Source organism: Onychomys torridus, chromosome 13 (genome assembly GCF_903995425.1).
Source record: "Onychomys torridus chromosome 13, mOncTor1.1, whole genome shotgun sequence".
In the NCBI taxonomy this organism is placed as follows: domain Eukaryota; kingdom Metazoa; phylum Chordata; class Mammalia; order Rodentia; family Cricetidae; genus Onychomys; species Onychomys torridus.
The window spans coordinates 44,955,350-44,968,393 of record NC_050455.1 but is presented as its reverse complement, the minus strand read 5'-3'; the positions used below and the strand labels follow the sequence as shown (position 1 = coordinate 44,968,393).

At 42.5% G+C, this 13,044-nt stretch overlaps 1 protein-coding gene across 2 annotated transcripts in view; it reads left to right on the top strand.

The window, feature by feature from the left end:
• Positions 1-13,044, top strand: part of Aldh7a1 (aldehyde dehydrogenase 7 family member A1) — a 59,198-nt gene that overhangs the window by 29,582 nt on the left and 16,572 nt on the right. For both annotated transcript variants that reach the window (XM_036204262.1, XM_036204261.1), the window contains 3 exons: positions 953-997; positions 5,068-5,145; positions 7,601-7,698. In XM_036204262.1, coding sequence (XP_036060155.1) covers positions 953-997; positions 5,068-5,145; positions 7,601-7,698 — 221 coding nt within the window. The remainder of the gene's footprint in view (positions 1-952; positions 998-5,067; positions 5,146-7,600; positions 7,699-13,044) is intronic.

Genomic DNA, 13,044 nt, shown 5'->3' with positions numbered 1-13,044 from the left:
TGTTTTCCAAACTTTCTCAACTAATGCTTTAAGTCTTCATTTTTAATTTGTATTTCACATTGGTGACATGTTGGGATGTGGCAGTGTCCCCTTCCCCGCCCAGCTGCCCTTACCCTAAGTGGAAGGATCATACCTGGGTTCTGATATAAATGCCCAAAGTGAGGGTCCATAGGTTAATGGTTCAGTCTTCCATAGAACTGCCCCCAGTTCAGATGGATTGATTGATTGATTGATTTTTGAGAGGAAGACTCTGAACTCTTGCCTCTACTTTCTAAGTGCTGGGGTTACAGGCACCTTGTCTAGGATTTTTTTAAATTAATTTTAATTTTTTTTTTTTTTTTAGGCAAGATCTCACTATGTAACCCAGGCAATCATACTGCCTCAGCCCCCGAGTGCAGGGATTACAGGTGTGCAGCAGTGTGCCCAGCCAAATTTATTAGTGTTAGTTAATGCCTTCCATAGAATATTCTCAATCTCTCTTATAAAACAAAGTGTAGTTTGAAAGCGTCATGATTTGGTCCACTTGCTGAAGGATCCTATGCTTTCTGTTTGAGATCTCTCCTGTGACAAAAACTGCTTTCTAAGAGACAACTTAAAGGAGGAGGTCTGTTTGAGTCACAGGTCGGGGTGGAGTATAGTCCGTCATGCAGAGGTGGCATGGTGTGGGACCAGGTGGCTCATACCCATTCAGTCAGGAAGCAGGGGAAGGAGATTGCTAGTGTTCATCTGGCCTTCTCCTCTTTTCCATTTTATTCTGTCCCACTCAGTCATGGGGTGCCGCTCCCTGTGTTGGGGTGGGTCTCCCCCTTTAGTTGAAGGACAGGTTTCCATTTCAGTTACTAGAGTGGTTTGGAAAGAACCTTTTCTCCAGAACTTTGTGTTTCTTTGTAACGAAAGGTATTTGCCTCTCCTCAAGTTAATTTTCTCTCTCTCTTTTTAAAAATGTCTCTAGGAAAGGAGCGCCAACAACTTCTCTCATTAGTATAGCAGTCACAAAGTAAGTATGTGTGGCTTTCTTTTTCCTGGTATGATGTAATTTTGCAAAGGTGATTGACAGGTGCTGGTTTTTTGCTTTCTTTTGTTTTTCAAGACAGGATTTCTCTCTGTAACAGCTCTGGCTGTCCTGGATCTCACTTTGTAGATCAGGCTGGCCTTGAACTCATAGAGATCTACCTGCCTCTGCCTCCTGAGTGCTGGGATTAAAGGCATGGGTTACCACGTCCAGCTCCCCAGATGCTGGGTTTTTTAATGGTGGGAAGTGTCCTGTTTGTTTCAGCATAGAGATCAGATAACTTTACTCTTTGGTTGTAGTAACACTTCACAGTTTATATGGCTCTTTCTGAGCCATGTCATTTAATTTACCTCTTTGGAAGGATACCAGATATTGACATGCATGTTGAACTCTTCTGGACATTTTATCACTTGAAAAATAAAACCCTCTGCAGTAAGAAGAATACAGTCCCTGGCACTTTAGGGACTGTATGTATTTGATAACTATCCAACAGGTTTATGGCTGAGAAGTCCTCTGCCCGCTATGCTGGGGATTGAATTTAGGATTTTACATATGCTAGGGAAGTGCTCTGCCATTGAGATGTATCAGTCAAGTTAACAGACCAATAACAAAACAGAACCGATTAGTACAATGTTTAACACTATGTAAAAGGAATTACATTTTTGTTAAAAATTGTAAGTCCTGCTGGGCAGTGGTGGTGTACCTTTAATCCCAGCACTCGGGAGGCAGAGGCAGGCAGAACTTTGTGAGTTTGAGGCCAGCCTGGTCTACAGAGCGAGATCCAGGAAAGGCGCAAAGCTACACAGAGAAACCCTGTCTCAAAAAAACAAAAAAATAAATAAATAAATTGTAAGTCCTTTTTTATTTATATTTGAGACCTTTACATCTCTGAGGTCATAAAATCAATACTATCAACTTAGGAATCTAGAATTTAGATTCATTGGTTTCTTCTGGCCTATTTAATCCTGATGGTTAATGAGTGGATCGTGCAGTCCAGTGGTTGCATAATCTTTCTGATTTAAGAAGTTTTGATAGCTTGTTGTACAAAGGTGACTTCTGATCGTCACATATACACCATGGTATGAGTACACCAACACTCACACATACATACTAGACACACACACACACACACACACACACACACACACACACACAAATAAAACAAAACAAAACAAAACAAACAAACAAACAAACAAAAAAAACTTGGCTGTCAAGATGGCTCTGTTCCTGGAACCCACATGGTAGAAAGATCAGACTCCCTTAATCAGACTCCTCTGATCCATGTGCATACCATGGCTCACATGTGCACAGACACTTCAGACATAAATACACACAAAACAAATAGATAAAAATGTAATTAAGGCTGAATGTGGTGGTGTAGCACACCTTTAATGCCAGCACTCAGGAGGCAGAAGCAGGCAGATCTCTGTGACTTTGAGGTCAATCTGGCCTAAATAGCAAGTTCTAGGTCAACCAGGACTATATAGTGAGATCCTGTCTCAAACAAAAGCTTATCAACAAAAAAGTAATTATAAAAGAAAAAATCTCTGCCACTGCAAAACATTAAACAAAACCAAAAGAGGTAAGATATTATATTTTAGTATTTAGTTAAAAGGAATAATGTCTTCTTAGGGTTTTCAAATTAATGTTAAATGGAAATATGAGCACGATGAGACTCCTCAGGCAGCTTTTAAAATGTAAGCTGTTTTCAGTGAGAGAATGGCTTGCTGGTTGTTACTGAGTTCCTGAGTAAAGTAGCGTTGGTTTGGGTACTAGTTTGGTCTCAGCCCTTTCCTTTTCTTCAGACAGTTCTGGAGTCTGGATGGTCCTGTGGACCCCTTCCTTCCCTAGTGGCCTGCTTCCTTCAGCTTAGCTCCGTCTCTTTCCTTTCACCTCCTCCCAGTAACTACCAGACAAATCCCTCAGGATATTAAGCCATTAAGTTTGGTCGGAGCTCACTTCACACACAGGTGCGTTCTGATCTCTCGGGCACTTCTCAGTACAGTCCGGCTGACATCCAGATTAGCTATCACCCTGAGTTTAAAAGCCTAACACCCGCGGGAGCCCCCGTCTCCTGTAGCAAATCTAGAAGCACAGCGCGCAGATGCCATGAGAGTCAGGGGCCGCCATGCTCTAGGCTGAAGGCATGCCATTCCTGTGGGTAGAGTCCACAGATAGTGGTCCTGGCCTCGTTGGAAAGGAGCTGCGAGTTAGGATTGATAGCAAAGGCACTTTGCTCTGTCTGTCCTCTAAAACCTCAAAGTTATTTGTTTTGAAATAGCATCTCACTCTGTAGCCTGGGCTAGTTTCTCATCCATGGTGAGCCTCCTGCCTCAGCTTCTTGAGTGCTAGGATTACAGGCATGAACCATAACACTCCACTGGAAACTGGGAAGGAAGAATCATGCTTCTGAAAATGCAGAGTCAGTTCAGCCGTCTGTCTGTCTGTCTGCCTTCCCTTCCCCCTCTTTCTTACTTTCTTTCTTTCTCTCTCTTTCTCCCTTTCCCTCTCTCTCCCCCTTCCCCTCTCTCTCTTCCCCTTCCCCTCTCTCTCTCCCCCTCCCCCTTCCTCTCTCTCCCTCCTTCCCCCTTCCCCTCTCTCCCTCCCTCCCTCCCTCCCTCCCTCCCTCCCTCCCTCCCTCCCTCCCTCCCTCCCTTCCTTCAATGCAGAGTTGCTCTGAGTAGCCCTGGCTGTCCTGGAAATCTCTCTGAAGACCAGGCTGGCGTCAAAGATCTGCTTGCCCCTGCTTTCCCAAGTGCATGGATTAAAGGCGTGTACCACACCTGGCTAGTTCAGCCAATTTTCACAACTCACTTCCAGAGTTAGATACTGTGTAACCATGGTCTCATTTAACTGCAGCCCTCAAATTGAAGAACATATTTCCGTGTCCAAGAGCCTTTGGGGCACGGAAGGATACTGCCGTTTTCTGACAGGAGCCAGTGGATGCAAGCCATGCACTACTTCAGGGTTACATAAGGCAGGCCCTGTTCTCCAGCGTACCTCCATGGAAACTTCTAGTCTCTGGAGACTTCTTCCTTCCACATTCCATCCTTTTTTGTTTTATTTTTGCTTTTTTTGAGCCTGTTCTCATGTAGTCAGACTGCCCTACATTCATTATGCAGCTGAATCTGACCTTGAATTCTCCATCCTGCCTCCACCTCCCAAGTGCTGGGATGGCAGACGTGTACCACCATGCCTGGCTCTCCTTTCATCCTGTACTGCTTCTGTCTTTGGGGAGAGGGGATGTGGGAGAGCAGGGTCCCTTGTAGTCCAGGCTAGCCTTGATCTCCCATGAAGTTCTGATCCTCCTGCCTCCACCTCCCAAGAGCTAGGATTTCAGGCACACACTAGCATACCTGGTTTATGCAGGGCTGGAGATTGAGTCCAGGGCTTCATGCACACTAGGCAAATACTCTGAGCCAGGCTAAACATCCCCTGCTTTCCTTTCCTGCTTCTGCTTGTGAGCAGATGCAGGGGGATGTTCAGATGTCTTGTTTGCTTCTGGAGTCTCTTTAGTTTCCTTCACCTTCCTGCACCTTACTCCTTTGTAATTCCCTTACTCTTGTTTTTATGGATGTGTGGTTAGGGACAAAAGAAAAAGCAGACTCCATGTCCTCCCATGCCGACTCCGCCCCAGCCTCCAGTCTGCCATGTTGACTCCGATGTGTCTTCATAGTTGATGAAAATGCGATTTTAACCCCCCATGCAGTGTTCCCACCTCCTACTCATGTTCCATACATTTTTTCCTTTAACACTGTATTTTAAACCCACACTTCTTGTGTTTGCAAATCTTATCTATAATCTGTGAGGAAAACCCAGGTCTGAGTGTTTGGAGACAGAGAGAGAGAGAGAGAGAGAGAGAGAGAGAGAGAGAGAGAGAGAGAGAGAGGTGTGGGTGTGGGTGTGGGTGTGGTGTGGTGTGGTGTGTGTGTGTGGGGGGGAGTGGGGGTGGGGGTTGAAAAGGAAGGTCACGTGAGAGGGATTTCTCTCCCTCGTTCATAAAAATGTTCTGAGTGAAATGGTTGGCTGAGCAGTGTCTGCTGTCTGCTTCCTAGGATCGTAGCCAAGGTTTTGGAGGACAACCAGCTGCCTGGTGCCATTTGTTCCCTGACGTGTGGTGGAGCAGATATTGGGTAGGTGAAGGGAGGAAGAGCATCCTTCCATTGAAGGACCCTGGGTTGATCGCTGGGACTCTTCTACTATAATAACAAACCTGGTATGGCTGAAGAGGCGAGGCTGCCTTCTGTGGGCATTCATACTGTGTCCTGCTGTGTGCTTATCAGTGAGCAACCTTCCTGAGAAATACTTGTTTCTTAGTTCTCCACCTACAGATTTTCAGTGTTTATATTTTGGACAGATAATAATTTCCTGATACCTGATTTATCCAGGGACCTATAAAGCCAACCTGTGGCATCACACTCCATGCCTGAGGACTTAGCGTAGGTCATTTCCTTAGCTGACCATAAAAGGAGGCTGGGGATGGAGCCCAGAGGGTAGGGTGTTTGTCTGGCATTCATGAAACTCTGGGTTCAGTTGCTAGCACTGGGTATACCAGGTATGGTGACACAGGCCTGTAATCTCAGAACTCTGGAGGTGGAGGCGGGAAGATCAAGAGTTCAAGGTCATCTGCAGCTACGTGGCAGGTTTGAGGCCCTATCCAGAAAAAAAGGGCTTTTTGGGTTTTGTTTTAACTGCCACAAGATTCCTATACCATACAACCCTCCCTTTGAGACTGTACCACGTGGGTTTTTGTTAGTTTTAGTTTGGTCTTGGAGTGGGAGCCCAGGTACTCTGTGTACAGCCCAGGCAAGGGTTCTCCCACCGAGCTGCACCCTCAGCCCTTGCTGAGTAGCTTTTAGAATATTCAGTGTTGTGTAACCATTGCTGTGTTATTCCAGGATGTGTCCACACCCATTTCCCACTCTCTTCCCCGAGCTTCTGATTGTCACTGACATACTTTTTGTCTCTGTGAACTTTGGTGCCCTTTGTATAACTGGAATCAGAATGTGAGCTCCTTTTTGATGCTCTTTTATGGCTCCTCTTTTGCTTAGCATAAGGTCACAGCCACTTGAACCTGGAATTGGCTAATACTGTTCCAAACCATCAGGAGAGCTGGGGTCAATTTTTCACCAGCTTAGCCTTTGACCAGGGAGGTTCCCTAGGAGTCAAGTCTATCACCATGCTGGTCTAGATGTCAGGCTCTTAGTTCTTTGATCATTTAGATGAGAATAATAGAAAACCTATCCTCCTGCTTCCCTATTCTGCTCCCCCCCCCCCCCCAAACCATCATAGTACCCAGTGAAGTGTTTTTAAATGTCATTGAAACAATGAGTGTTGTATTCTTTGGCCTACTCGGTTCTTGCACTCTGGATATCCTGTCCTTCTGTTGGCCTTGGCATAGCTCAGTAGTCTACATAGGACCTTGCTGAGCAGGCCACCTGGCATGCAGGCACTCATGCTTGTGGATTGAACCTGGGGAGTTTTACCTGAGTAATTAGCTCCAGCTGTCCTGCGTTGCTCACACTGAATGGGAGCATCAGCAACTGGACAAAGAAGTTCAATCAGTAGTGTTTGAGCTACGTTCCTGAGAAACAACCGGAAATCCTAGAACAGCTTTTAATTTTTAAAAAATTGTTTATTTGGTGGGGGGGTTCAAGGGAGAGACTGATTGTGGAAAACTCAGGGTAGCTGTAGATGACTTGAGCATTTGATCCTCCTGCCTTCCACCTCTGCTGCTGGGATTGTGTATATACACCACCACATCCAGTTTGTGTGGTGCCTCCTGAATGCTATGAAGCCAGCTGCATCCCCAACCCTAAGAGCAAAGCCTGTTACCTGGGTCCTGGAAGGACCTGCAGTGTTAATCCTGAGGATTTTTGAGATAGCGCCTTACAAAGTGGTCCAGGATGGCTTTGAACTCATGCTAGCACAGACAGGCCTTCAATATGTGCTCTTCCCACCTCAGGCTCCCAAGTAGCTGGGATTATAGGCTTGTGCCATAGCTCCGGTTGTTCTTTCCTTCTAAATAAAAGATTTAGTTTTATGTGTGTGGGTGTTTTGTCTGCACGTGTACCACATGCATGCCGGTGTCTGTAGAAACCAGAAGAGTGTTGGGTCCTCCAGAACTAGAGTTACCGATGGTTGTGAGCCAGCATATGGGTTCTGGGAATTGAACCTGGATCCTCTGGAAGAGCAGCTAGTCTTTTAACTGCTGAGCCAGCTTTCCAGCCCCAGCTCTGGCTGTTCTTAAAGGAATTGTATTGCAGGTGAGGAGCCCGGAAGCAGATGGTGCTCATGAAAGACACGCTAGGAACGTGTTGTCTCGGCTCCTTCTCAGTACAGGAAGAACTTTCTTCATGAACTAAGGAGGTTCCCTGAAGGGCTGTCATAGCTCACAGAGCAGGTCAGCTTGTTTTCCCCGGGCTGCTACTTGTGAAAAGTTTGTTTCATTACCTCATGCCCGTGGGATAGAATTCCTTGTAACCTTGACTGTCTTGCCACGGGCCCATAGCATGCTTCTTGCTGGTACTGTTGGGAGCCGTCATTTCTAGGTGTTTCTGCGTGGGTGACCCTCTCTGTTCCCTGCAGCACAGCAATGGCCAAAGATGCACGTGTGAACCTGCTGTCCTTCACTGGGAGCACTCAGGTGGGCAAGCAGGTGGCCCTAATGGTGCAGGAGAGGTTTGGTAAGTGCCGGCTTGTGATGAGGGGTTGAATCAGCTCATGATATTTACACATTTTTGCTGGGCCTGGTGATGCACTCCTCTAATTCCAGCACTTGAGGGGCAGAGGCAGGTGGACCTCAGTGAACTGAAGGCCAGCCTGGTCTATGTAATGAGTTCCAGGCCAGCCAGGACTATATTGTGACCCTGTCTCCAAAATCCCCAAAAACTTACAAACATCAAACCAAACAAAAAACTCAACGAAATAAATAATAAGGTCAGTAAGGTTGTAGGATGCAAGATTTAGCTTTAAAAAATTATAATTCTGTATAGTAACAATGAATGACTTGAAAATGAAATTTAGGAAACAATTCTACTTATGGTGACATTAAAAAAAATAAAATAAAACACTGACACAAAAACCCAAAGTCGTGTTAGCCTAGATTCCAAATCGAGTTCCAGGAAAGGTGCAAAGCTACACAGAGAAACCCTGTCTTGAAAAACCAAAAAAAAAAAAAAAAACCCTTCCTATATTCTAGACACATGCCCCATTTGAATTTCTTGCTAACAGAACATAGGAAAAACTTCTGATGTGTTCACATCAAACTTAAATATTTTCTTAACTCCACAAAACTAGGGTGCATTAATACCAAAAGGTTTAACATAATTTCTGCAAACATAATTCAACCTTAATTCACTCATAACTCCTCCTTTTCTTTATAACTTGGTTGTTGTTTTTTTTGAGACAGGGTTTCTCTGTGTAGCTTTGCGCCTTTTCCTGGAATTCACTTGGTAGCCCAGGCTGGCCTTGAATTCACAGAGATCCACCTGGCTCTGCCTCCCAAGTGCTAGGATTAAAGGCATGGGCCACCACCGCCTGGCTTCTTTAAAATTTTTTAAACAAAGTCTCAAAGTTTCTTCTAGTTAGAAGAAACCCAAACTTATACAATTCCTACAAACCCATATTGAAAAGCAATAGTCTCAATCTAACCATTAACACTTTGAAAGCTTTTAGCAAAACATCCAAAAGCAGTTTCTTAATAAAACTCTTTACACTTTAAAAGTAGTCTCTTAATATACCCCATTTGCATTTCTTACTAACAAAACATGACATCCACTCAAACAACAAGAGAATATTTTTTAAATTAAATAGACTAAGGAATATTAATTCTCCCCTTTCTTTATAATTTTTCAAGCAAAGTCTCAAGCTTAGTTAGAAAACCCAAACTTTTCCATTTAAACAATTCTGTTTGCAACACAAAACCAGTTCCAAAAGTAATTCCATTTTTACATAAACAGTTCCATAAAACAATTCATGATTCACCAGTTAATAAAGCATATATGCATACACAAAATTGCATCTTGACTTTAGGTAGAAACAATAAATTTCTTCATTTAAACAGTTCCATTTTTAACACAAATAACTCTAGGAAACAGTTCCCAGGTCATTACTATAAGTAAACCCAATTATCCCATTGCAATGAAATCACTATTGTTCATTTCATTTCTTAGCTTCTCAGCGGCTTCTGGAGCCTTTGAAACCATTCAGACTGCCTGCTTTGCAGTCTACTAGGACACTACCTTCTGTGTCTCAGGTTCTTTCACCATGTACATTAAGCATTGACTCACACTTAACATTTACACTTTTTTCCTTTTTTACAAACTCACATGTAACATATTTTGCCTTGCAAAGCATTTAGACTCACATTCAATATTTACAGTTTTTTACAAACTCACATATAACGTTAACATTTGCTTATTTGTACTCCTTAAGGAAACTATAGAACTACTTTAGCAAATATATTTATTTACTTCTTATATCCTTATATTCATTCCATCTTATTTCTTATTTAAACTTACATTTACAACTAGCATCTTCTTACAAGCTTCTTAAGACTACCTTAGATACTTCTTTTTTTATAAATTTATTTATTTGTTATGTATACAGCATTCTGCCTACATGCCAGAAGAGGGCACCAGATCGAATTATAGATGGTGGTGAACTCAGGACCTCTGGAAGAGCAGCCACACCTCTGAGCTATTGTTCCAGCCCCCTTAGATACTTCTTACAAGCTTATATTCTTAAAGGAACTCTGTAGATCTATTTTACAAACTTATATAGGGCTACCATTAGCCTATATCTTAACTTAGCAAACACCTAAAGATTTCTTAACACAGATCTAACAGAAGAATTTCTACAAACTCACATATCTTATTTTCACCTTTTTCTACTTCTTACTAGTAATTATTATCACTATCCTTATTAGAAAGATTCTCTTAACTAGACAGGAAGTACATCCATCATTTCTAAAATTTAGAGTTTATAGTCAGCTTTGCTATACAACACTGGGATTTAGTGAGTGTTGTCGTTAGAGTTTTGATACTTGTTGCTAGGGGATTGTAACATTCTCGGGATGAAGCCACACCCCAAAGTTGCCGAGTTCCCTCAGCTGTTTGGGAACCATCAGAGATGCACTGTCAGTGGTAAACGGTTTTTAACTAGAGGTGGTCCCTTCACTCAAATTCATAATAGCTCCTCTAAGTGCTTCAATTCAGACAAATGTTTCTACTGCAGCAGTACTTTTGGTTTGTTCTACTGAAAAACTTCACTTCACCCTGAGGGTGAGATTATCGTATTTAGCTGCTGTAAAGCTATTTGCAAAATACTGCACAGCTATTAGGTGATATAAAGTATTTTTTAAAGGAACTAGTAAAGCCCAAAGCGGCACAGCTCCGAACTCTATTTCCAGTGACAAAACCTCAGAAACACTAATCCAGCCACTTTCATTCTGGTTCTTTATAGGAACGTCATTGGGGCTGACCTTCCTTAGCTCCAGGCTCCTTACCAAATGCCCCTCTGGTAACCACTAAGCTTCATTATCCTCTGGTGAAAAAACACAAACATGTCCCCGACTCTGTATTAGCACAGGATCGGCACCCTTCCATAATCCCGAGCAGGGATCTTTCCATTTCACTTGAGCAAAAGTCACTTGGATGCCACTCTGCCAAAATCTATCTGTGGCAGACTGCTCACGGACACCCATATTAAAAAAGTTCAGATCAAAAAGAGCATGATTTAATGCATTATGTGGTGATTGAGGGTAAATTTCTTCCTTTTCTATTTTTATTTTTTGAAGTTGTATTTTAGGACTGCTATGAGCTCTTTCCACAATACCTTGTCCTTGAGGATTATAAGGAACACGTGTTTTATGTACAATTTCCTATTGGGTACAACATTGTTGAAATGCCTTACAGCTATATTCAGAACCATTATCAGTTTTAATAATTTTTGGTATACCCATATACGAAAAACACTTCAAGCCATGCACAATTACATGTTTTGTAGCTTCCCCAGGTCGTGCACTAGCCATTAAAAATCCTGAATAAGTGTCAATGGTCACATGTACATATTTTAATTTGCCAAGTTCTGCAATATGAGTAACATCCATTTGCCATAGATAATTAGGAAGATGACCTCGAGGGTTTACCCCTAAGCGAGGGACAGGAAAATATTTGACATATCCCACATCGTTTAACTATTTGATGAGCTGCTTCTTTGGTAAGATTGCATTGCTTTCTTAAACTTTTGCTATGTTGATGATGAAGAGCATGTGACTGTTGAGCCATTTCCACTTGGGATAATGCTACTATCTTTGTTAAATTATCAGCCATTGGAATACCCTCAGCTAAAGGACCAGGAAGATTGGAGTGAGCTCTAATATGGCCCACAAAGCATGGCAGTTTTCTTTTGTGGAATACCGTCTTGAATTTGTTTAAATTTTGACTTGATTGTTGTTAGTTCCAATATTTTCACCAAAACTGTTATTATTCAAAGGAGTCAAGAACATAGATGTTCTTTCATGAGACATAGCCTTTATTAGCTTACTTTGAGAAAAAGCATTTTCAGGATTTAGTATTTTCCCTTCATTAGCTTTAATTCCTGATATTATTAGCAGCTGTGATATTTAGCATTGATTTCTTATAAGGAACTTCCAGGTGAAGCAACTCTTTTGTAAGACAGCTAGATTTTCTGAAGTTTTTTTCCCAGTCTATAAAGCAGTCATTTCTTTTTGAATGCCTTGTTTCATTAGATTTGCAAAGGAATTACTCATTGCAGGCAATTTGTTCAAAAGGCAAAGAACTTTTTTAATTTCAACATAAGTTTCTTCATATCTAAGACAACGTTCAGTGTATAAACTGTTTTCCCTTGTTTTACGGATTTTAAAGTGGCTTGTTTGCTCTTATAGGTAGGTTTTTTTTTTTTTTTTTTTTTTTTTTTTTTTGTCTGATCTGAGTTCTCAAGAGGTAAGATTAAGCTTTCTAGCATTGCTTTGAGAAGAAACTTCATTCTGAGCTGAAAAGTTTTTGGACAGTAACACTATCTTTAGCTGAAATACTACATTTCCCAGAATGCATTTCTCTTCATCAGCTAGCCTATGGACTCCATTTCCCATAGCTCTTTTTGGGTCTGGGAGTCAACTGGTTCTCTTTTACTGCGCTTACTTTAGAAGTTTTGCTTTTCCAACAAGAGATTTGAACCAAGCGTTTTACGTTTATCAATTATGGGACATCAGGAGATTTCTGTTCTGCACTGGCTTCAACAGGTGTCTCTCCTTCATTTGACACTGGCCCCAGAATTAGAACTGCACCTGCCTCGTTAGCATGCATTGAGGCTGGCATTCCTGATAGTAACTTTTCTCTGGGCTTGTTTTTGCCTTAGCCAGTCAGTGATAAGCAAAAACATGTACAACAGCTTTTCCATAGCTCCTTCGGAGAGATTTTTCTCCCACTGATTTTATTCTCATTTTGCTTGTTCCTTCCCCCCAGATGCAGAGCTTCAGGTATCTATCTGTGGCTCTGTACCTCTGCTAGCTTAGCTGCCTTGGGAGGTAGGGTCTCCCCCTTGCCCCCCAAATCTGCCTCAAATTCTAGGAGCTTTTTCAGGTCATGCATTTTCTGGGGAGGATTATGTCCCTTCTGTTTCTTCAGAGTCTTTTTCCCAGACAGCTTCTGACTCAGCAGCATAACTGCTGCAGACACAGTTCAGCTTTACTGTTTTTCCAGAAAGGTCCTTCCTCTGATAGGAAAGCTTTTCTCAGATTTTTTGCAGCTGTGGACCTATCAACCCGGGACTTGTAGGAAAGCAGACAATTGTGCCGTTCCCACCGGCTTTAGCTGTGTCTGTTCATTAGCATCCTTCCCCTGGGTCCTGCACTTTCCTGCCTCAGCTCTGTGTTCCAGGAAGTTTACAACTGCAGGAACCATAGTATCCCCGAAATGCACTCCAACTCAGAGACACTGCTGGCCAGTCGCCTCTGAGTTTTTGCTCAAAAGCGAGGATACAATGCTAACAGTTTGTATCACTTCAGG